The 25,297-nt window shown below is 31.8% G+C and overlaps 3 protein-coding genes across 4 annotated transcripts; 2 read left to right on the top strand and 1 right to left on the bottom strand.

The window, feature by feature from the left end:
* Positions 1-2,414: 2,414 nt before the first annotated feature.
* Positions 2,415-18,018, top strand: LOC123679062 (SUN domain-containing ossification factor). 2 transcript variants are annotated; one of them, XM_045616410.1, is made up of 7 exons: positions 2,415-2,691; positions 2,742-2,972; positions 9,930-10,308; positions 10,440-11,954; positions 14,329-14,634; positions 14,720-14,954; positions 15,481-16,507. In XM_045616410.1, exons 1-7 carry the CDS (start codon positions 2,639-2,641, stop codon positions 15,492-15,494), a joined length of 2,733 nt encoding a protein of 910 aa, XP_045472366.1. In that variant the 5' UTR covers positions 2,415-2,638; the 3' UTR covers positions 15,495-16,507. The 2 variants fall into 2 exon arrangements, with proteins under 2 accessions (XP_045472366.1, XP_045472365.1); XM_045616409.1 differs by lacking the exon at positions 15,481-16,507 and adding an exon at positions 16,552-18,018 and having other exon boundaries at positions 2,416-2,691.
* A 1,357-nt stretch (positions 18,019-19,375) lies between these two features.
* LOC123679063 (ATP synthase mitochondrial F1 complex assembly factor 2) lies at positions 19,376-20,698 on the bottom strand. Its single transcript, XM_045616411.1, has 5 exons — positions 20,447-20,698; positions 20,199-20,392; positions 19,922-20,032; positions 19,691-19,871; positions 19,376-19,633 (listed from the first exon to the last, which is right to left on the bottom strand). Exons 1-5 carry the CDS (start codon positions 20,541-20,543, stop codon positions 19,383-19,385), a joined length of 834 nt encoding a protein of 277 aa, XP_045472367.1. The 5' UTR covers positions 20,544-20,698; the 3' UTR covers positions 19,376-19,382.
* Positions 20,699-21,865: 1,167 nt separating this feature from the next.
* LOC123679060 (coiled-coil domain-containing protein 43) lies at positions 21,866-24,204 on the top strand. The gene is made up of 3 exons (XM_045616408.1): positions 21,866-22,143; positions 22,623-23,002; positions 23,987-24,204. Exons 1-3 carry the CDS (start codon positions 21,973-21,975, stop codon positions 24,057-24,059), a joined length of 624 nt encoding a protein of 207 aa, XP_045472364.1. The 5' UTR covers positions 21,866-21,972; the 3' UTR covers positions 24,060-24,204.
* The last annotated feature ends 1,093 nt before the right edge of the window (positions 24,205-25,297 follow it).

Here is a 25,297-nt window from a genome sequence, read left to right as displayed (position 1 = left end):
TTTTTCAAGTATATTCAAGGGTAAAAGTAGGAGCACTATTTTGAATGCTGGATATTTGGATTTTTACCTGGATGTTTTGTTTTGACAGTGGTGATCATGAGGATTATATAAATCTATGAAGAGAGAATTATTTTATAATTGGATTGCTAAACAAAGTCCTGGCATTGCATCTATAGTTAATTTATATTCTATATTGAAATTAAGTATTGTTATATCTGTTTTTTGTTCTCCAATGAGTAATCCAAAAATCTAATAAATTCCAATTGCTCTATAGAATTTTTACTGAGTATTTAATCGAAAAATATATTCAGAAGAGTAACTTCAATAATTTCTTCACCTCTTACCCACTTGAAGATAATAATAGAATGCAATAAAATTTTAAAATTCACAAATTAAGAATAATTTCATGCAAAAATGCTTTTAGTGAGTGAGTTAAAGCTGTTATGGGCAAAATAATTCATGTAATTTAATAGAAACTAGTATAAAAGCATTTCAATAAAAAACAGAAAACTCAAGTACAAATAGTACCTATATTTTTCATACAAGTTTAATCAATCATTCATGTCATGAACAGTTTCAATAAATAGTGACTTTAGAAAGTAATTTACACATCGGCTGATAAATTGGTTCCAATTTTGAAAGTTATAGTACAACTGTGATGTCAAAATTTTTCATATACTAAATGGATTCTTTGAATTTTATTTCTGTCTTATTATGATATGGCTCTTCCATTCACTAAGCTACACTATTTAAATTTATCAACCAGTTTTTTCTGTTTTCTTCACCAGTTTAGACACCACAGTTAAAATGATCCATAAGAGTTATTTGATAAGAATTTTGCAAGCAGGTTGGTATCTAGTGTCCATCAGTAATGCAACAATTTTTGAAGAGCCTTTGGTGAAAAGGAATATGCATATTTTAATGATCTTCAATGGGATCTTTCATGGGCGACTCTTAAATGAATAGATATCTCTTCATTGGATTTCCTTAAAATGATATAGCATTTCTCTATATTTTTACGTTATATAATCTGAATTTTAATTTATGAAATCATGACTGTATGCGTCCCTTCGTAATTATCGTAATTTTGAAAATTCAGGATCTTTCGGATCAGTGCTGCCAACCCACTGAGCTCAAATAAAGGTAGATAGGGGTTCGAAATTTAGGTAGATGTTGCCAAATTTAGGTAGATTATTTTTTCCTTTATTTTTAGGAGTTTTAAAAGAACTGAGTCCATAGTATTATACTTTATTAATGATAAATATTTATGAATTAATAAAAAAATATAAGAATTTACATAATAAAAAAAAATTAAAAACAATAAAATATAAAGTAAGAAATATATAGTTGAACACGAAAGAATAAATAGTCTTTGAAATATTTCATTTCAACAGATGTGGATAATTTGCAAGAAAACGCTTGTTGTCCAAAAACTTTTATTATTTTAACACCCAAAAGGGTCTTTTATTGCTTCCAGAATGCAGCCTTCGATGCATTCAGACGGTCTCATCTCATTCCTTTCGACGATATTACTTTATTCTGTTTTTTTTTTAAGCATAAGGATCGATTCAATTAATCTGCGAGCAATAGGAACTTATCTATTATTCCTACGTACATGCAACCATATTTACCATCGCTATTTTTCTATCAAGCAAGTGCGTATTGAGGCGCAGCCATCGTTATTTATTAGTTTATTACCCATTTCGGTCCTTTCTTTGCATCTGTATATTTCTGAAACTCCGGCGCTGATCTCCACAGATCTTTGTATCCAATGGTGTGCGTAAAAATTACGAAGTGAGAGCTTTAATAAGGAATAGTTTTTTTCATAGTCACGTTACTGTTACTGGTAAAACGGTTTGTCGTTGATCTAAAACCGTAAAGTTCGCGCGGAGCTGAAATAAGGTAGATCGAGCTCAAAAAAGGTAGATAGGTAGATTAGTTCAAATTTAGGTAGATCTACCTAAATTTAGGTAGGGTTGGCAGCACTGTTTCGGATACAAAAATGATGAAAATAATTTAAACTGGTTATTTCTATGATGAACCATAGCAATTTTTAGTGATATTTTTGTAACCAGAAATAAAGCCGCGACTAAACGTTCATGGCCTACTTCGATGTCAATAATTCCTGAATGGACTGTAGGTCCTTAATGTTCTAAAGTATCCGTGTATACAGTACAGACTGATATACATAGGATTTGAGGACAGATTCGTTATTTCAGTGAAAACTTAAACCCCAAGGGAGGAGAAAAGAGTTTAAGCATATGTAGACTTCCCCCTCAAAACCATCAACCTTTAAAAAAATCACCCGTTATAATTTGAAAACATAAACCATAGACAAACAATTAATCTCTATGGATTAGAGAGCATACTCTCTGATACTGATATCGTGATTTCTGTAGGAAATTGAAATTTAAACACGTCATATACGTCATACGCATCTCATTTGAATTTCTATGTTAAGAAGGGATTTATTCATTTACTCCAATTTTTTCAGTTTTATAAGAAAAATTGCCCTGTTCCCACGAAAAAATGTTGTGATTTAATGTTCAAGTACTTAAGAAGTTTTAACTTGAAAATAATAAATCAATTAGTGAAACAATCCCTTTGAACTTATTCATAAGTATGACTTACAAATAATATGAAGAGAAGTCTTTTTTCAGGAAAAACTATTTCAATCGTATTCATTTTGAGGTAAAATTGACTTTGAAGAACATTCGGAATGCTAAGTTATTAAATTTCAGTTGTTTGGTATCAGGAATAGTTTCTATTCAAGAAGATGTTGATAAACAGCCAAAAATTCCTTCAGAAAACTATTCGACTCTGAATGAATATGGAGAAAAAAGTATTCTGAGTAGTCAAAGCAATGAAAATAATATAGAACAAGATAACTTCACGTCTAATCTAAACATTAACAATGATATTGTTGGAGTTTTAGCTGAAGTAACGTCTAAAAATACTGGAACCTTGAATGAGTAAGTACACAATTATAAGGGAAGTTATTCTTTTATATGAGGAGAATTTGCTAGTAAAATATATTCTATTCAATATCTTCATAACCAGAAATTTTGATGACTTTAAGGTTCCCTATCACGATTTCATTGTTGAGCGAAGACAGTAACAAAACTACCTCAAATCAATGTCAACTCACCTAATTTTTCATATTTCAAGAAATTTCTTGATTATACATTATAATTTGAAAGTTAAATAATTCTTATGATTTGATTATTTTCTCGAAAATTTTCAAAGATTAATTAGAAAAAAATCAAGAAAAAATTTTGTCAATGGATAGGAATATAAATACTCATTCTCTGTTCTTCGTATGCATTCCAGAAGATCTTCAAAATTTGATTGACAATCCACAGTTTGTATAGTGTTAAAAAGATGTGCTACTTGATTAAAAAATTGCATAAGATTTTAGAGCGACTTATGGATGTAAACTTGTCTCAATCCCAATAAAACCCTTGCTCAATTATTCAACCCCCCACGTATTTTAAAGGTTGTAAAATTTAGACAACACAACTTTGGACAAGTCTTGTCTCACTAAGAATAGTCAAATTTTCCATTTTTCTATTATAGTAATAATATTTATTGATTCTCTTAAATATAGTACATATTGATTTTTCACTAGAGAAGGTGCAGTCAGTTTCATGAATTAGTTGATGAAAATTCATTATTGCCTAGTTGTGAAATTTCAATCAACACCTAGGTGTTGAAATCCAACACTGTCATAGGACAATGTTTGATTCTTACATTTCTGTATCTCAACTCAAGCTTCTAAATATACAAAGATCATTGAAATAATTAGTAATACTTGAAATATTTCAATAATTTTTTTGTATAGAAGATTCCTATGCTAACATGAGTTTCTTATCAAATTAATTAATTAATCAGCCTAAGAAACAGTGAATCGATTTTTCTCTGAAGTAGAGTATCACAGGCAACCTTCAGTCATGATAAATCCAGACAAATTTATGAAGAATGAGATGAATTGAGTGATTTCCTATCTACATTGAAAAAATTGGTGAAATATCTGGTGGTCAGAATAGCTCAACAAATTGACTGGCTTTTGCTTAAAGTAGTGAGGAGTTTGAAAGTAAGATACAGGTGTTCTACTTCCAGCAGTCATTACCTCTTTTAAAAAAAAAGAAGAGTCATTTCCACATTAAATTGCTACCACACTATAACTCCAATAGTGTTTTGACAAAGTGATCTCAGTTAAAATTTTTGTCCTCTTTTTTATGGGAGATTGCGGTGTTTCATCCTAGGATGCCTGGTGAATTAATCAGAAGGGTTATCTAGTGGCTCCTGCTTTATTCGTCATCATAGAGGCTTCTCCAACTCTGTTGAATATGATTAGTTATATATGCTCAACAGTTGGTTTTTATGGAAGTGAAGAAATTTCTTAGAGCATATTTTCCGTACCATCTAAACATTTTTTCAATCAATATTTGTCTATGTCAGAGATGCACACTTTAATGACTTTCTCTTCAGTCTGTATTTCGTATTCAATGAGATCAAATGGTTCTATGCAATTGAAAATCGAATATTCATTATGCTAAGATGAATTTGATCCAAGGACAATCCAAACAAAGCCCTTGGAGTGCTCCAGGTCTAATACAGGTGCAAGTAGCCAACTTCTTCAATTTTAGCTAAAGTGTGGATCAAGTTTACTAGCACAATACTCTATTCAAAAAGTCCATCCTTTTGGAGGAGGCACAAAAATTATGCTTTTTAGTGGAGTTTGTTTCAATGGCAGAAGTGACTCATTAGTACTTCCAAAAACCATGACATTTCAGACATATAAGGATGAAGTTATGAACGGAGTAGTCCCACAATTTCACATAGGATTTATCCAAGGATTAAGGCACTGCCATACTGACTAAACAAGTGAATACTGCTTGAGAAAACCAAGGTATTCCCCATATAGCATTGCCTCCAATATTCCTTGACCTAAATCCAATCGACCACGCTTGAGACCCTTGATGTGGAACAAAGAACCCTTGATGATCTCAATGGGAAACACTTCAACAACTTCAAGAGACCTTTTTCTACAAATTTGACAACAAATTCAACACGATATTCATTCTTGATAACCAGGTGAAAAGCATGTAGAGAAGATGCCAAGCAGCTATTGATGCACGTGAATGTCATACTTTGTACTGAGGGACAAAACAAGTATGAATTTTTTGAATGTTCAGAATTTTGGTTTTCCGTAAACTTCAATAATGCAAAATATGGTCCTCCAATATTTGGCATTCCTCTGAGGAATCAACATTCTGATTGAAGAATTGAAAATAACAATTATTACCGAAACAACAAGGAGTCGCCCCAAAAACAGAATAGAAGTAGACATAGTTTATCAAAGAGAACGCCGACAAGCCTGAAGACTGCATGAGTTTTAGGATCAATAACTTTTAAAGAAGTACCATGAGGGGGATTACGGTTCATCTGAGATATTAATGAGTATAATGCATAATGCAGCACCTTTGATGATTTTTTTGTTAAATTTGTCTATATTTCTTCCTGTTGTTTCTGACTGAATTACATTCTCATTCGGTACTTTAATTTTCTACACATGGGATTTTTGTTGATCAGGCTTGAAATGCCGTCCCTGAATTTTGGCGCCCTAGGTAAACCGGCCTACTCCCTAACGGTACGGCCCTGATCTCCTATACATGCGCTATGGTCGAGATGCAGAAGACGTGTCATTTCATTTCTAGGCTAGAAATCTACCCTCCATAGCTAGGCTAGAAATTCTGGCCTAGCTAGGCTAGATAAAGCAAGAATTGAACAAGGATGAAAGTGTGTCCGCCTTCTTGGGTTGGTTACCCTTTGGCTATACTAGCGCCATCTTTTTTCGCTGGACACTTTGTCAACAGTTCTACTATGGAGTGTAAAAGTAAGGAAAATAATCTTCCCGTTAAAAAATTTTTCCGTTGAACTGACCTAAATTGGGTGCGCTGGTGTAGGTAGAGAGAGGGTGAATTTCATAGGAAACGTCATGAAGAACCAAGCGCGGTCCCAGGGGTGGGGTCAAGGGGTCATGACTCCCAAAATGCAACCACCTAACACTTAATATGCGTTTCAAGCAAAGTACGAAATGGTCCCATCAAAAAACTTGAAGCCCATAACGGCGACCGACCCCCCCTCCCAAAATTTAAGGCTAGGGCCGTCCTTGTAAAGAACTGATAGAGATAAAGCAAGAAGTAAACAAGATTGAAAGTAAGTTCGCCTACTTGGATTGGTTACCCTCTAGCTACACTAGCTCCCCTTATCTATCCTTTTCCGCTGGACACTTTCTCAACTCTTCTACCATAAGTGATTATTCTCCTTATCTCTACCTTCCATGCTCCTAGCTCATCGTATGAAAGCCTCGTTGTACTCTTTACATTTAGATCTGTCTGGTCTGCCTATAGCTCGGTAGCCCGTGTGAAAGAAGCCTTAGGTGTTTCAGATCAAAGATAAGAATTGTATCTGGCTGAAATAATAACCATTCCCAAACTTGTTATACGTTTGAGTAGCGTGTGTTGGCGTATACTCCAACAAACAAAATTTTTACGTTATGACGGCATAACTGTATATGTCAGTATGCCGAATAATTAGGAGATCAAGGCTAGAACGACTGTAGGAGTAATTTTTTGGCTCGTCGATGGTTACCGATCACCACCTCTCTTTAATCAAGTCAGTATAAAGTATAACAACTGCAAGTTATGCTGAAGATGTCATTTTACCGCCTACATTTGGGTGAGCTTTCCCAGTAGAACGGCCTACTTCCCCTTCTTGCTTGTCTTACTATGTAGGATAAGATAGAGAAGACTGTTGACTTTGAATATCAGACGCTGGCACAATTAATACAAGAAATGAAAGTTACTTGTATTGATGTGCCAAAAAAAGACATCAACATTTTCATTCTGTCAATGCCTAGACGTATACAGAAGTATATATCCTCAACAGCTATATGAGTTTGCATATAAAATATTATTATTTTTTATTTATTATGTGTCAATAAAAATTATAAAATAAAGTTGAAATTATTCCTTCTGAGTGTAACTTTGCAAATTCCATTCTTCAAGATAATAAAAAGCACCTGGAAAAGATAAAATACATGTGTTCTCAGGAAATCTCATCCTTTCGATTTTACTTAGTTATGAAGGGTGACCACGAGGAACATTTAAATTTTAGAAAATGATAAAGCAACACTAATTTTTCAAGATAATATTTATTTAACTTAAGTTAGATAGAGTGGGTATATGCCATACGAAGAAAAACAAGGTGGCGTCTTTCTTCCCTTGAGCAAATTTTTTATTCTGTCCAAGAAACTCCTCCACAAGCTTGTTGTCCATAGTTCGAAAATTTGTAACCCAATATGATAGGTCGACTAGGGACTACTCCATGCTGGCCCTGGCCGATGTTGAAATTAATGCGAAATGCTCGTTGAGCTGCTACCACTGAGTCACTGTTTCTAACATAAATATCGTATGAATATAAGCGTTACTTCATTGTAACTGAAAACAAAAACGGCCGTTCTTTGGAAGCTGAATGAAAATGTCTTAAAACATCACTCCTCAAATTTTCTGCGAAAACTGTTGATATTATGACATGTGCCAAATATGGCACAATTCGCCTTAAAGGGAACTAAAACATTTTACTTATTCAAATTAATTTATTAGAAATAGGTTGCATAGAGTGGAATAAAAGCCATTATATATTTTCATTCCAAATGGAAATGTCGAAAACAATTTGGGTTTTTGTTAAGACATAATGCTACATTGCATTTTTCACAGATAAATTGTGCGCTAAGGATATTTACATTTCTGGCGATCTTCGTGCCATTCAGGAAAATAGCCTACTTTATCGCAACGTGTTTCTGGGGCAGGTATATGTGAGAAGATATTTCTTTTCATTGAATCCAATCGTGGCAGCAGTGAAAAACTTGGTCGGCCGCTCATCTTAGGTGTGCCCTTAATATCTTGTTAGAATTTCTGCTAGACCAAGTTTGTATTCGGCCAGTGGTGAATAGTTATAAGAATTTTTGGCTAATAATGTTCTTCTCCACGAAATGCAATTATTGCATAAATTAGGAATCCCAACAATCGTATTAGATCCATCTAAACAAGAAAAAAGAACCTTTAGTGGAAAATTTTCCGAATATGGCACAAGTAAAAAAATAACTTGGCTACAATCATAAAAAAGATGGAAGGTATTCCTTTGCAGGAATCGAAATAAGAAACACTTACCTTATAACAAATATTCTTAGTTTCACTAAAATCCCATTTTCAAGGTTCTTTTGACCACCAAAATTGTGTGAATAATACGTCGTAAGAGGTGTGCCAGCGGGAACACTAGAGAATTGACCTAAAACCTAAAAGATTCTGAACGCCGAGAAGCGAGTGTACGGTTCTGAACCAATTTAACTGTTTGAAAATATTTTGAAAAGGATATGTTCCAAATTTGGCACAGTACGCGGTAAGAGGTTAGAAATCTTTTCGGGAGTAGGTAATTAATGTTACAAGATCGAAACTAATTTATTGTGAAGTTCTAACTTTTTAGTAGCGGAAGACGAGGACGTATAGTTCCGCGCCTATTGGCGGATAATTTTGAAATCTGACTGACCGTGCCTGAAATTGAAACGCGCATGCCTAAAGGTACGTTTTCCGTCGATCGCCGCGTTTCGACGACTTTATCTAACCAATCGCAATTCTAGCTATGGCGTAGCTCCGCCCAGCTACTCGAGACTGTCCGAGGAAACGTACCTTAAGTCAGGCGTGACTGTTTGTGTTTTTCCCCTGACCCTGGATTTATAATTTGACGTTGCTGTTAGAAAATGACGTGCTATCTGATATTATGATTGAACGTTCGCTGCACATATAAAATAATTTTTTTGGTCAATTAGCGACCAGCAACTTCATGTTTTGTCCGGCAAATAGAAAACTCATTGTAGGATTTTTCTTAGTTGTAGTCGTTGACACACAATTGATTGAACGTCTTGGTTTAATATTATTTTGTTTTTTTCATCGGTCACAATATTGTAAGTCAAACTAGTGATCAATATATTCTCACTCATCGCAATGCTGTCATTATAAAGTGCAAAGCACATGCTGATCAATTTTTACCGATGTGTCGACGGAAAAAAATTTTCAGACGATTGTTACAATTTTCCCCAAGCATTTGGGGGCTTTGATGAGACGCTCTATTACGGTTAAGCGCTAAAATCCTTGTCATTAGGGTCCATTAGAGTTACATTCCCAAAATGTTCGAAAATACACAGAATGTACAAATTTTTAATTTTCAGATATGGAACAAACTCCATTCATTCCATGCTATCTGAAAATTCAATGAAAAACACAGAGTTCCATTAGATAAAACATATGTTTAGTCATTTACACTTATTTGGTACACCCTGCGCATTTCCAAACTATTTGAGAATGTAGCTCTTAATGGACTCTAATGATACTGTGTCGAAAAAAATTGAAAATTTCAGCGCTTAACCGTAATAGAGAGTCATGTCACTCTAGACATCCTGTAGAACACTTTCGACGTATGATCTAATGAATTTTTTTCATTCTGCCCTGTTAGTTGCTAACTCTTTCGCTTCTTTCCTCTTCTCTGTATTTCTCTCCTTTTTGCCCCCATCCCAAGTCTGTTGTGGTCTTCCTCTTTTTGGCTTCTTTTCTATTCTCGCCTCCCATACCTTTTTAACTTGTCTATCATCTTCCATACACTGTAAGTGTCCCCACTATTGAAAATAACAAACCAAAATGATAAGGAAATAAGGATTTTATGTTTAAGATTTGAAGAATATTCTTTCAAGCTAGTTGTCAATGTTATGAAATAAACTGAGTCAGTTAATGGAATTGAATTTAATATCATATACTCTTATCTTACTCATTAAGGTGAGAAAATATTTAAAATAACAATCTTTGTTGCAGCATAACAACAGAAGGTGCAACAGTCATTGCATCACTTCCATCAGAGTTAAAAGTAGAAGTGGATACACTCTCTGCATCTATAATATCTAATCAAGATAACAATACAAATAACAACGATACAAGTCAAACGCCTGATGTTCTTGCTTCAAATCAGAAGGGTGATGATAGAGAAGAGCTAAATGAAACAAATGTGCCATTTAATGAAACCAAAGATATTCCGGAAGAAATTCCATCTTTTTCTGAGTGGGCCCAAAAAAGATTAGAAGAAGCTGAAAAAAATTTTATTAATGAGTCTAGTAACTTGGGAAATAATGGCAAGCTTGGAACTGGAGTTAAATTAGGTTGGAAGAATTATGCTTCTCCAGATTGCGGAGCCAAGGTTTGATTCTCCATATGTAATGTTTTTAGAAATACTATAAGTAATTTCCTCACTGCATGACAGATTGATAGTTGCAAAATATCCGAAAGTACTGATCAGTTATTTTGTTTACATTTCAATATTCGTTACAGGTGGTAGCTGCTAATCCAGAAGCTGTGAGCGCAAGTTCGGTAATCTCTCCATCTAGAGAAGAATATAAACTGAACGTTTGTACAAATAGAATTTGGTTTATAGTTGAACTTTGTGAAGCGATTCAGGCAAAAAAGATTGATATAGCGAACTTTGAATTATTCTCCTCAACTCCTAAAGAGTTTACTGTATCCATTGGTGATCGTTTTCCAAGTAGAGAATGGACAACAGTTGGTCAATTCACAGCTAAAGATGAAAGAGATGTACAAAGCTTCGATTTGAATCCGCACCTATTCGGAAGATATATAAAGGTTGACGTCAAATCACATCATGGATCACAACACTATTGTCCTATTTCCCTATTCAGGGTGTATGGGATTTCAGAATTGGAAGTTTTACAAAAAGAAGAATTGGCTCATGTTGATGATGATGATATGGATGACAATGAAGATTCCTTGAAAATATATAGTGATGGTCTGACAAAAAATATGTTGAATTCGGCTACCAATGTTGTTTACTCTATGATTAAGAAAGCTGCTGAGGTATTAGGTACAAAGAGCAATGAAACTGATAAGAAAAGAGAGGACAATGAACAGTTTGAATATTCACCTTTGATTAATACCTGTTCAACTCCGAGTCATCGTATTGTCTGTACAAATTGTAATGATATTTTATTTGGACAAGTTTATGAACTTCTAAGTTGTCAATATGTCAAAATTACGAAACTGGAACAACAGCCGCTTATTCATAAATCTTTAATGAATTCTCATATTTGTCAGAGTTTTGGATTGAATTTGAATAAAAGTGATAATCATACAATTTTCAGCAAAAGTTTTCAGTATGTTGAAGCATTCTTTTCAGAGAAGATTTTAGCTGCAATGTGTAATACATTGGCAGTTTCTGAAAACAAAGCTGTTTTGAATAATAGTCAACAACTCCTGAACTCCACAAAAACTGCTGATACTGAAACCGTTGATGAAGAAGTAGTAGAAACTACAAAAATCGCTGGCGGTATTGAACAATCTATAGATGTTGATTTACCAGAAAATAATAGTGAAAGTCAACCAACAGATGCATTGAAAATAGATTTATCCAGTAAAACCGATTTGCCCAAAGTAACTTGCTCAACCAGCCTGGAATATAGTTCACAGATAAAACCCACAAAAACTGTCACATTGGATGTTTCTATTCAATCTTCGAATGCCTTAAGTGGCAGTGAAACAGATGAGATCATGAACCATGTAACCAAAGTTGATACACCTAGTGAAGCCAATAGTGCTATTGATGTGAAAGTTCAAGTTTCTGATTTCGAGGATAATCAAGAAATTTTAGACACAACCGGTCCAAATTCAGATATAACAACAATTTCTCCTGAAAATATGGATCACATCGAACATTATATGACAGATATCAATAATGAAAATGGACCATCTACTGCAACACCCGTATCCTCTGGAAATAATCCAGCAGATAGACAGAAGGAATCTGTTTTTCTGAGGCTTTCAAATAGAATAAAGGTAATTTTTTTGTATTATTATTATACTGGTTATTTTCTAAGTGGTATTTCTAACGACGGTACACCAAATTCCCTTGATTCAATCTCTGATCAAACAAAAATTGAAGGAGGTATAATTCCTTAATGCTCCTTTTAATGTCTTTTTATTATAAAAGACTTTTTAATATGTCGTTATTTCTTAGATTTTATTAATTTCATAAATTGTTACTGCTATTTTTCAATATTCTCTTTGTAACCAAATAAATCATTTTTATTCAACTAACGACGAATTTCATTAAATTTTGATTGACCAATCAACTCGTTGGATCTAGTTTGAATTCTATTGAAGTGTCAAAAATGATCTGAAATTTAACAAATAAATGATTTGATTGAGCAAATCACCACAATAAAATTTTCATGAATCCCACCATAAATGAGCTCGCTTTGATAAAGTCTAAGTATATACAGGGTGTGGCGTAATTAATGGATAATCCTGTACTGGCGAATAGGGGAGGTCATGGCCGACCAGAAAATGTAAAGTTATGTTCAGTAAAAATATCATAGTTTTCGAGATATCGGACAATTTAATTTTTTTTTTTAAAGTGCACCTTTACTCACTAATTTCAATGCTGTGATCACAAATCTTGTTATTTCTTTGGGCATTGTTTTTTATTTTACTCTCAAATAGCTGTACTATGAGATAAACTACCAAATTCCTGCCATCTTGCTTAATTAAGGAAAAAAAAGTGGGTTAATCCTCATGTTTGCAAATTCACTTACTTTTTCCTTTAAGTTCCAGTCGTTATGGAGAAAAAAAAATGTATTGAGACCTTTGTGAACATTTCATGAATAAATTGTCTATTTTATTGCGGTTCTGAAATGGTATAATACATGTTTTTATCTTATTGGGTGCTCGGACTACGTTTTAGTATTACAACTGAGGTACTTATTTCAGTGAAAGAGAGTTTTAGGGATTTTTGATGGAGTGACGAATCTTCTTGCAAAAAAGACGGCTTCCTCAACTTGCATAATATGCATAGTTGGCAGGTCTCTAGTCCATATCTAATGAGACAAAAAAGATCCCAGTACCAATTTAAAATTAATTTGTGGACTGGGATTTTTGATGGCCAAGTGATCGGCCCATTTGAGTTGCCAGAAACACAAACAGCTGACCGATACCTTCATTTTCTAAGACATACACTGCCGCTTTTACTAGAAAATTTGAATTTAGAAGACAGGAGGCGGATGTGGCTGCAACATGATGGCTGCCCTGCACATTTCGCACGACAGGTACGTGATTACTTAAATGAAAAATTCCCGAGAAGATGGATTGGACGATTGGGTACAATTTCTTGGCCACCACGATCTCCTGATCTAAATCCATTAGATTTTTTCTATCGGGGATGTTCAAAGAGAAGGTATATGACAAGCCGATAAATTCAGTTGAAGAATTACGCACACGCATTAACGAACCAGCTCGAAATCTTGATCAAGCCAGATATGCGCGACGAATCAAACGATCTTTTATTAGAAGATGTTTAGCGTGCATTCGTGCAGAACGCGGACATTTCGAGCACTTACTGTAATTTAAAATAAATAGTGAAAATATTACTGTGTTTTATTTAACTATTATTAGGTTTCATCAAAAATCCGTAAAACTCTTTTTCACTGACATAAGTACCTCAGTTGTAATAATAAAACGTAGTCCGAGCACCCAATAACGTAATAACATGTATTATACCATTTCAGAACCGCAATAAAGTAGACAATTTATTCATGAAATGTTCACAAAGGTCTCAATACATTTTTTTTCTCCATAACGACTGGAACTTAAAGAAAAAAGTGAGTGAATTTGCAAACATGAGGATTATCCTACTTTTTTTTCCTAAATTAAGCAAGATGGTAGGAATTTGGTAGTTCATCTCATAGTACAGCTATTTGAGAGTAAAATAAAAAACAATGCCCAAAGAAATAACAAGATTTGTGATCACAGCATTGAAATTAGTGAGTAAAGGTGCACTTTTTAGAAAAAAATGAAATTGTCCGATATCTCGAAAACTATGATATTTTTACTGAACATAACTTTACATTTTCTGGTCGACCATGACCTCCCCTATTCGCCAGTACAGGATTATCCATTAATTACGCCACACCCTGTATAGCTGAAACTTTAGCTTAGTCCAGATTGATCGCCTGATTTCAATGATTCTAATCATTTAATTCCTTCAACTTACGTAGCATATTCAGCACTTTGCAAACTATTGGGATAAATTGACAAACTAAGACATTTTAATAAACTAAATCAGATTTTAATGTCCAAACTGCTAGTGAATATAGAGACAGCAACAAAAAAAAATTAATCAGGCAATTTGCTAATATCTCTTAATTTTTTTTAGGCACTGGAAAGAAATGTTTCTCTTTCTAGTCAATACCTTGAAGAACTCAGTAGAAGATACAAGAAACAGGTTGAAGAAATGCAGAAACTTGAAAAAACAATGCAGTCAATATTAGAAGACCGAAAAAAGCTAGAAGATAGGAGTAAGCAGATTGAAGAACGATTGGAATACTTAGTAGTAACTCTGGAAAAATGGCCTACTTTTATTTTTTGGTTTTTCACTACAGTGACAATTTTTTGTGGCGTTTGTTGGATATGTGGAGGTGAAAGACAAAAAATTAAAATTGATTCATCCAAAGACATAAAGGTATGCATTTCACTTAAAATATTCAGCAAGACAATTTTTAAAATTAATATCCTCATTACCTTTATTGATATCCATATCATTTCAGCGTAGAAAGTCTGTTGATATTATAACTACCAAAGATAAGAAGAAAACTAGAAGACCAAGCGATCAAGCTCTTAAGATTGTAAGATCTTCTCTCATTGCAGAAGAAAGAAAACTATCTTTGGAAAGAAGAAGAAAAAAAAGAAGCAACAAAGGCTTGAAACGTTCTAATTCCATCAATGAGTTGGATATTAATGGATATAGGACGAACTACCCTGATAAACCACAGAATTCACATGGTAAGAGTTTTTTTACTGCATTTTTTACATTTACTGCACATTTTTTTTACATTTACTGCATTTCTGATTATTATAATCAAATCTTTTGTTATAACAATTTTCCTGTTATGCATGATGACATTTTTTTCTTTTTTTTATATGGCAATAACGGGAACCGTAGATTTTTAGGATTACTTTTATCTGCAATATTCATTGTGAGTAAAAACGTAATGGGTTCCTTAAAAAAATTCTGGTAAAGCACTCACCGCTATACTCCTCCATCAAAAAAATGTCTTCAGTTTGAAACTGATATTTTTTTTGGATATCATTCTTGAATTTTACCTAGTAGTTATGCATGAAGCTTCGGAATTCTAGCAAAAACGCAGAAATCATGATGTAGATAATTGATCTGTACCTGATGAAATTATTTTTTCGATAACCCCTCCCAAAAAAAAACTATCTACGCCTTTGATATGTTGCTATTCATAATTACCTAAGTGACTGTAGTCAGTTTATATTCCTATATAAAAAAAATCATACTTTCAAGCTGACCGCTCCTAAAGTTGGTGGAGAAGTTCAACAAAGCAGAGAACCTTCTCGTTCTTGGATAATTAAACAAAATATTGCCCTGTAAGAAGAAGCAGACTGATCTAACAGGGCTAGCGCTAAACTAATGGAATGCAATTTCAACTAAGTTGAAACTTTTTAGATCACAATGTAATGAGGGTAAATGTGAATTTCAATCCCTTGTATTCGATCATCTGATTATAATATTGCAGCATGTGTCTATTCTCTTGCGGATTTAACCATAGCTTTGCACAGTTGGACATTGAATTTGTGTGATCAATTATTTTCCATCGTCGTCAATTTTCAATCTCCAATTTCAATCATATAACAGTAAATCACGAAAATGCACATATACCAAAAAGTTTGGCTTTTTCTATTGCATAAATAGAATTTTGGTGAATTTATAAATAATGGGAAAAATTAATAATCACGAAAATGTACATAGGGACCTATACCCCTTTAGTATTTGAAATAAAATTTCATCCTAAATTCAGAACTAGATAGAAAAGTAAGTAGGTCACTATGTACACGGTTTTTATAAATTATTGTGACATCGTTGAGGTCTTTGATATATTTTTAATTCACTTATCGCAGGTGGGAAAACAGGGAGTACAAAAAATTTGAATGTGAATTGATAATACACAATATTTCATAGGAAATATTTTTTAGTATGAATGCATGAACAGCAGTAAAGAACATTTCAGACCACTAGCATGTTACAGTAATTTCTAAAGATTCTGTATAATTTATTTGAAGATCAAAACTCAATAAAATACACAACAAGAACAAGATGAAAAAATTCAATGTATTTCAGGCCATCACCCATTTTGATCAACTGAAAAGTGCGACACAGTTGATGAGTTAATTTTTGAAAAGAAATTCTTTCAATAGCCTGTTCCATAGTCGTTTTAACTTTCATAATCAGCCTCTGTTTCTATACATTAAAAAAAAATTATTACATTTGTCATTTACTTGATAGTATTCTTAACCATTTTTGAAATTCTATTTCAAATTAAATTCCAATTATTGAAAACATACAATAATTTTTCAGAAGCTGATAACAGTATTACTAATAATCCTGGAGACTGGGTGGAAGAAAATCGTAGATTACTCGAAATTGTTAATTTGGATGAGTCTGAGAACTCTTCTCTCGATCAGTTTGGAACTATTATGGAACAAGATTTTTCTCCATATCATACGAAAACTGCCGTCGATAGACGATCGCATAGAATTTCTAGTCAATTTATAAAGCCAAATACAAATGGTGATCGAGACTTTTCTCACAGTGTGCCTAAAGAAACAGCAATTTTAGGTGATTCCCAAAGCTCTGAATTGAAGAATGTAGAAAAAAAATCTAGTCTCAACAGCAAATTAGATGAAAGCAATCGTAAGAAGGAAAAAAAGAGTTTAAGAAGTGTCTTAAAAAATGTGTTCACATAAAAATATGACACTTGAAGGATAGTGTAAAAGGGAATTACTTATAAGCTTATACCTATTTTTGAATCAGATGCATTCAAATTAATGAAAACAATTCCTGTCTCTTATTTGGGAAATACAAATACAGAATATGTCTAGTATGTACATGCATGATATATTCAACTGATTTGGGACAAAATGTTCAATTCCTGCAAGTTTGATGATCTGAATGCAATTTTTTTATGAATTTATATCTAGTTATATTTGTCATATTTTCAGAAAAAATAATAATATGCAGAAACATTTTTAATGTAAGGAAGCTATATCTGGTTAGTTTCAATTCATTTATTATGGAATATTGTTCCCCTTGGATTTTATCAGATACTATATATTTGGGGAATATATGTATACAGTTATATGGTGTACAAATTGTATATTCTTTATAATTATTTGATGATTCGACTGATATAGTAAACAAATTGGAATATGATTTTGGAAATTGTTTCCTTAATTCACTGCTCCATGTTAAATGTTTATAGGTACTGTAAGTAATTTTATTGCTAATGTTGATGTAATTTGTATCATTCCTGTAAATGTACTAGTTTACTGAAATTTATTTGGCTGTTACAGTGTGATCAATTCAGAGTCATTGTTACTAATTTTTTGTTCTGGTGAAATTTACTTAATGAAAATAAATGATGAAAGCTTCAAAATATAGTCACATTGTTTCATTAGGCTTTTGAAACGAAATTAAATATCAAACTACAAATAGAGTACTTCAATTAATAGGATGAAAAACTTGAAGTGAAATATAATAATATCCAACAATTAACTTCCCATAAAAAAATGATTTTACTATTAAAATCATTGTATTGTTCACTTATTGAAGACTGATGAAACAAATAATGAAATAATTCTGAGGAATAGTAATTTTTGTTTATATCTATATATTTCAAATTTGCTTTTTTTTATATTACCAAATATGAAAATTTGAATTTATTTGTGTTCTATTTATTAGCCATTGTTAATGGATGTACCATATTATTGTACCAATTGTTAAGTTGAATTTGCAAAATGAGTGAATTACACAAAGAAAATCACAGTTTGTATTTTTATTACCCAACCTATCTCTTCTTTCTGATCATATTCTTAATGTGTCACCAGAAATAATTGTTTATAAATTCACTTATGTAGTAATTATTTAATCCAATTACATTCTTTTGGCTAAATTTTTCTAGTAGCTGAGAGGTTACAGATTGGAATCTGGAAAAAGCTTTTTCTCTCTAGATTTTTCCATGATTTAGGCTTAGGGTATTCTATGAAATAGAATGAAATCATAAACTAGTGGGCAAAATTTAATGAATAATATAATAAAATAAATAAATAAACATACATAAATACTATATCAATGAAATATGTATTATTTATCCATGGGGAGAAATCATCAAGTATAGAAAAAGCCTTGATTCCTGTAGGTGTTTCAACTAACAATCAACATGCAAGTTAATTGTATAAACCCAATTTCAAATAGGAACTTCTTTGTTTTAATTTATAAATTGCAATTTTATAATGGAGGTAATGGAAACAAACATAAGTTAAAAAACCATACGAATTTAACACTTTCGCGGCCAAGCTCATTTTATGAAAAATGTACAAAAAATGTTTTTCGATAAATTTCAATTGATTACTTCAGTCTGATTCAGTTGATATCGATTTTTTTTCATTTAATTTTTTTTTACAAAAAAAGGAGATCCGTCACCGATGACTGCTATGCAATTTGTAGGAATATTATTCCAACGTATAGTCAGCAGTCATTCTTGTAAGTTACAACTCGCATCACTATATGCATCTGAACTATGCTATTCGTCGTAATAAGTGTGATAAACATACAAACCTTTCGATTGAGAGCAGTCACCGGTGACTGCTGTGGCCTGACTGAACCGCTGTGGCAGCGAAAGTGTTAAATAAGTGTGATGAAAATCCATTTAAATAAATTTTAAATGAAGGTTATCCTAAATATTCACTGTATTAAATATGTAATAGTTGTTACAACGTGGTAATTTCATCAGATGTTTTCAGTTGTTGGAAATGTAAAAATCTATCGAACTATTACCTAACAGGGGGTTCTCCTAATGTCTACTCCTTTTTATAAGCTGAAAACGTTACTTATTGTTGAAAATTTTCCTCTAGATAACCTTCATTGACTATGTTCTATGAAAAATAATAATTTTGACCTTCTTACTCTAAAAAATTTAATTGTAATAGTTCCTGGTGTGCAACCATCACTCGCACTTCAAATTAGATTTTAGAATTATTCATACCTCATATTATCATAGTATAAAGATTACTCTTCAAAAATCTTTTATATTTTACTATTGAGCAAATATCAGGATTATTGATTACTGACTGAATTTTGTGTAAAAAAATATTGTATTAACATAAAAATAAAACAAGTTGGAAAAATTTTTACTTCATTTGTTTTGATTTTATTTTAGACATTTGGTTATTGCAGTGAATAAAAAGAACTACTGCAGCTAATCTAGCTTGCAAATCGTGCTGACTCAAATCATGTGACCATTCAACTCTTCCCCAATGTCCCAATTGGTATTCTTCTTCCAATCTAGACAATAAAACAGCTTTTTCCACACTTACAAATCGATCAACACATGCTAATGTTAATATAACTGATTTAAGTGTATCGACTGCATAAACAAAACCTGAAAATTACATAGAAAATTTTCATTATTATTAAAAAAAAAATGTCTATTTCTCACCATAGACTGACTCAAAATTATAAGATAGTAAATGTCTGTTAATATTTTCCTTATCTTTTTGAGAAACTTCTGGACCATCCATCACAACAGATTTCTGAATATTTGTTCCATATTTTTTATTGAACCATTGGATCACAGGATCCCATTCATTTTTTTGAAATTTATACAATTCCTCATCATCCTAATAAGTACAAAAAATGAAAAATAGCTCTATAAGATGAGAGTATTTACCTTTGTTTGGAAAAGAATGGTGTCTGTATCCAAATAATTTGATACATAGTTAGCTAAATCATATTTTGAATAATTATTTGGATTGTCAATCACTGTGTTACATAATGTGGTCTGAAAATAAGAACAACTTATCATTCTCATCCAAAGAAAACACAAATTCAGCATTAAATTTGAAGTTAATAGTTAATACTAAGAAAGTTTTCGTTGAATTTCTCAGCAAATGTAAATTGTAATAACTTTCACTGAGGTTATTATGAATAAAACACTTAGTAATTACAATGTGCATCTGACTTCTCGAAATTTTCTCTTTCTGAGAATCCCATTCAGTAGCTACTGCTAATGCCAGAGGTTCAGATTCAACTGAAAAAATATTTCCTTTAGGAGTCTTCAATTTTCTTTGATCAAGTATAATTTCATATTTCTCATTATTCTTCAAAACATTGGTTTGTTTGTAAAATCTTTTCACTGTTGCTGCAATCATCACCCATTATAAATGGTAATATTATTGAAATGTTTAAATATTACCGTAACTTCTAAATTTAGGGCTAACATTTTTTAAATATTCAAATTCTGTTAGAGTTGAGAAGCCGGTTCTACACAATCTGAAAACGGTTGAATACATACCGAAATTAATACAAAAAAATAAATTAATGAATGATTTTTGATATGCGGTATTTTTCTATAGAAGACTTATTATTTTTTATTATTATTGGAAAATGTTATTTTTCATATAATTATTTTTGTTTTATAGGTTATCAACAGATAACCATAGATAACAGAAAGAAATTACTTTTCGAAGGTTAGATCACAGCCACAGCTTTTATATTCCGTGTGTTCTTCTTTTAGAAGAAATGTATAAATCTAATATTTCTATGGTACGAAGTGCCAATCAGTGTTCTGTGATGAACACAGAACCAGTGATTTGTCCCCAGATTAAGGAGAAAATTATGGTTTTAGGGATTTAGAGGGAAATAGGGAATTTCTAGGGATTTTTCATTCGAAAATAATAATTAATAATTGATGATATTCTTGAAATAATGAATATTCAGCACAGATATCTGTGATATTCAGTCAGATTGAAGACAGACACCGGAAGAATATATTGCTCTTATTTTTTTGAATGATGAAGATAAAAAACTCGTTTTTTCGAAGATGAGTGTAGAGAAATTCTGAAGCACCCTGAGTGACATGAAATACTTCACTGGGGTTCCGGAATATATGTTACATATCAATATTAATATTATTACCCCATAGTAATGCTGAAACAGAGAGAGTGTTTTCTGTTGTTATGGACATAAAATGTAAGAAAAGAAATTAATTAGGGGGCGAAGCATTAAATGCTATTTTCATTGTGAGATTTTCATCTGATAAAAGTTGTCAGTCATTTGAAATATCGCCCGATCATTTCAAATTGGGTACCAGAAATTTATACAGAATTAATAATTAATTAATTGAAGTAATAAAAGAAATGATTTGTATTTCAAGTATTCAATTAAAAAATTTGATAGAACGTTTTCGGCTAAACAGCCATCTTCAGTACCATCGTCAAAAATACTTTGTTTTTTTAAGCGAAGAGACATAACATGAATTGTGGAAAATGTTGACAGCGAAGGATGCAAAAGCAATAACAACCACTCAGTTAAAAATGAAAACAAGGAAATTTTCTTTGTTGAGATTAATTAAAGCTTTTTATAATATATACTTATCAGAAAAATGAATATAATCCTATTTTTTTCTTTTTGATGATGCATTATTTATAACCTCAACTGTCTAAAAAATTGAACTTAAAACTATTTCAGGCTAAGTAAATGAAATTATTTGAATTTTTTACATTTTTTGAACTAATCTGGGGACTGAGAGGTGATTTTTCAATTTCATTTCATTCAGGGATTTCTAGGAATTTTTCGAAATAAATTTAGGTACTTTTGACTTGGGAGAGTTGACATCACTGCACAGAACAAGTCGCAGAATGTACTACACACACCATAACCTAGCTAATTATTTTTGAATAAAAATAAACAAATTGGAAGTTATTCTATTAAGAATGAGATATGGCTTTATCAACTGAAGATTTCAAAGCATGGTTATCAAAAACCTTAACTGATTTGAATACCGATGAAAGTGTATTTGGATCTTACATCATAAGTATATTAGACAGTGACGAATCAGTGGAAGAAAAATCAGAAGCTTTACAAGATTTATTAACAGAAATCGTAGAAAATGTAAGTGAAAGAGGTAAAAAGTAAACGTCTATCAGAGGGGTCACCGAGTAAACTCAATAAACATGGCAAAACTTTCAATTTCCCAGGAGGTATTAGGAATAATAATATTACCACATACTCCGTTTATAAGAGTAAAAAATATTAAAAAGCGATTTATATACATTTTGAGGAATCTTCTAGGTTTGCAGTAACCCAAAATATTATTTTAAGGGGTCTGGATCCTGTTACCAGGATCCAGAACGCTTTATACTTGTTTAGGGCTTTTCCATTACATATATATTTATTCACATTCACTAAAAAACTGTAGAAATTCGAAGGATATATAGTTAAAGTTCATTGGAGATTGTTGCTTAGAATATACCTTGGCCCAAAAAGCATAATACCTTATTTTATCAGTTCTAACTTAGTATAAACTATCAACCTAACAATATTTAATCATTATAATTGATTTGAGGATTAAAAATAGTTAATGTTCACAGGCTGCAAATTTAAATGAAATAAAAAATGAAATATTGGAAAAATGGAGTTTATATTCCAAAGTTGAAGAAGTCCAAAATACCACATCTATTGATGTAGATGATAAATTAGCTAAACTTCTAGAATCTCGATGTGTAGCTACAACTAAGACAAAAGAATATACAGCTGAGGAAAAGAAAATTAAGGAAGCAATTCTATTACAGTATGGTCAAATGAGTGATGAAGAAGAGGATATAAATGTGCCTCTACAAACTTCTAGTGATACTAAAGAAAATTTACAGAAAAATACCAATGCTCAAACAGTGATTCATGCTGAAAAATTGAAGAGGGAACAAGCAAAAATGGATAGCCAAAAAAAAAAGGAGAAAGATAGAGAAGACAGGTATAATTTTATATATGTATATGCATTTAGGGTGTTTCCAAATTAGACGTGAACCTTGAAGGAGGTGTTAGTATTAATCATTTGCTGCCAATTGAGCCACATTTATTGATAACTGGAAATCAACAGTTTCCCAGATATTTGAGTTCTTGTGTTTATCAAGAAATTTCTCACCTTCAAAATTCAAATCAAACTTGGTCAAAGTAGAAAAATTGACGAAAAATGAAGTACAGTGAGAAATCTTTTAAAAATCACAAGAACTCAAATACCTGTTGATTTTTGGTTATCACTAAATATAGCTCAAACGACAGAAAATGAATCATACTAACACATCCTCCAAGGTTAACGTCTAATTTGGAAACACCCTGTATCCTTGATAAATGTTTTTATGAGATGTTTTACACAGAACATCCCAAAAATATATTCATCAAATATTTCTATTTATGACAGCTTGAAACTTAATGTATACATATACTGTATACAACTCGGTTGTTAGAGGTTCGGTTAAGGAAGAAGATCTCAGTGTTTTTGAAACCAGGAAATTTGTCCCCATTAGGTTATAGAAGTTGATTTTGAATGTAAAAATATTGGCAACACTTTGGTTTCAGAAATTTTGGCCTTTCGAAAGTTGTCTGGTTAATAGAAATTTCCGCAAGGAGAGGTTTCACTGTATATATAAGATAATTCAATTTTTCTACCCAATGAATATATTCCTTTACCATTTTGCATAATTATTTTCCAATAAACTGTTCAATCATGCAAATATCGATTTTCATAAAATATTAGCACTTTATACATCTATGTTTACCTCTAGATATAGTGATTGATTATTGACATGCCCACGAAGGGCAAAAGTGTGTGATATCAAATTATTTTTCCACCTATTATTAGAGGTGTCCCTATGTAACACTCTGTGTATTTTAGGATGAAATAAACGCAAAAAAAAAAAAGTGAATAGAAGCGTTGTTTAAATCAATTTATTTTCAGGGAGAAACAAAAACAACTCAAAGAAGAGAAGAAGGAAAAAAGAAAAACACAAAAAGGAGAAAGGCGAAGATAGCTTGGTTTCATCCAAATTGAATAATTTAAATTATCTATACTTCTAATGGAAGCTATAGGTGGAAACTATGAGTTTTTGATGCCAAATGAAAAATACTCTTCTGATTGTATTTAATTGATAATAAATATATAGAAATACATAATAATTGTTCTGTCTTGGAAACACTGAACTCCAATATCATTAGTTTCAAATTGCTAAACATTTCCTCAGTGGGATAGTATTGAAAATATTCCTATCTTCACAATATACAGAATTCTGATCAATAGATCAAAATGAATGTTTGTAATATTTTGAAAACGAAAAGACATTTTTGTTCTAGTAGTCATTCAATACTGGTGTATTTTGTGTGAGTACAGTCAATCTCCAGACAAAAAGGATATATAAATTTCCTCAAAACACATAGCTAAACAACCATATTTTCACCAATGTCATATCGTCAATCTATTTTCTTACATGATTTTCAAATCGTACCCTAATTTTTTTATATTTAATTTTATCATATCCATGGATTCATTGGCTAACTGACATACAAGACTTTAGAAAAATAAGTTTTTGTGTAAAGGCCAAACTGAATAATAATAATATTCATCCATCAAAACAATATTAAATACTAAAGGGATCATACAATTCAATTAATGTTATAAAAATAATCATTCTATAATATCCATAAAAGAGACAAATTAACATGAAATGAATACAATAGGTACTGTAATAATGAATAAGTTTCAGAGTAAATGACATTGTGGTGGATATCACAAGCTAGAGGTTGCTGTTACATCTTGATAACAAATTTTCTATAAAAAACAATTTTTTAGATCATTTTGAGCAAAGAATGATCTCAGAACTCTCAAAAGACATTATTTTTTGTTTTTATGTTCACAAAAACATTGCTAATGTCAGTAAAAACATTTATTAATTCCTCATGAAATATTTCAATAATTGTTGAAAATTTTCACATAGTATGACAATTTAAAGGAAGTTGCATAGTTCTAAACCAGAAGCAGGAAACTGATTTCAAGTCCTTCAATTATCCATCTTTTTTCCTTTATCGTTATCATACATAAAGGAACTTTACGATCCGTTAACTTTATTGACTACAACTGATTCCATTACTTATGGAAAAAATAATGAAGTACTGTAGTTATGTTTGTCTACGAACAGGGCTTCATTCAAATCCAGTACATGACATGGTAACCTGACTATATTTTTGTGTAGTTATAAATAAAAAAAAATAACCA

This window comes from Harmonia axyridis, chromosome 4, assembly GCF_914767665.1.
Source record: "Harmonia axyridis chromosome 4, icHarAxyr1.1, whole genome shotgun sequence".
Lineage (NCBI taxonomy): Eukaryota > Metazoa > Arthropoda > Insecta > Coleoptera > Coccinellidae > Harmonia > Harmonia axyridis.
This window is presented reverse-complemented; position numbering and strand designations above follow the sequence as displayed.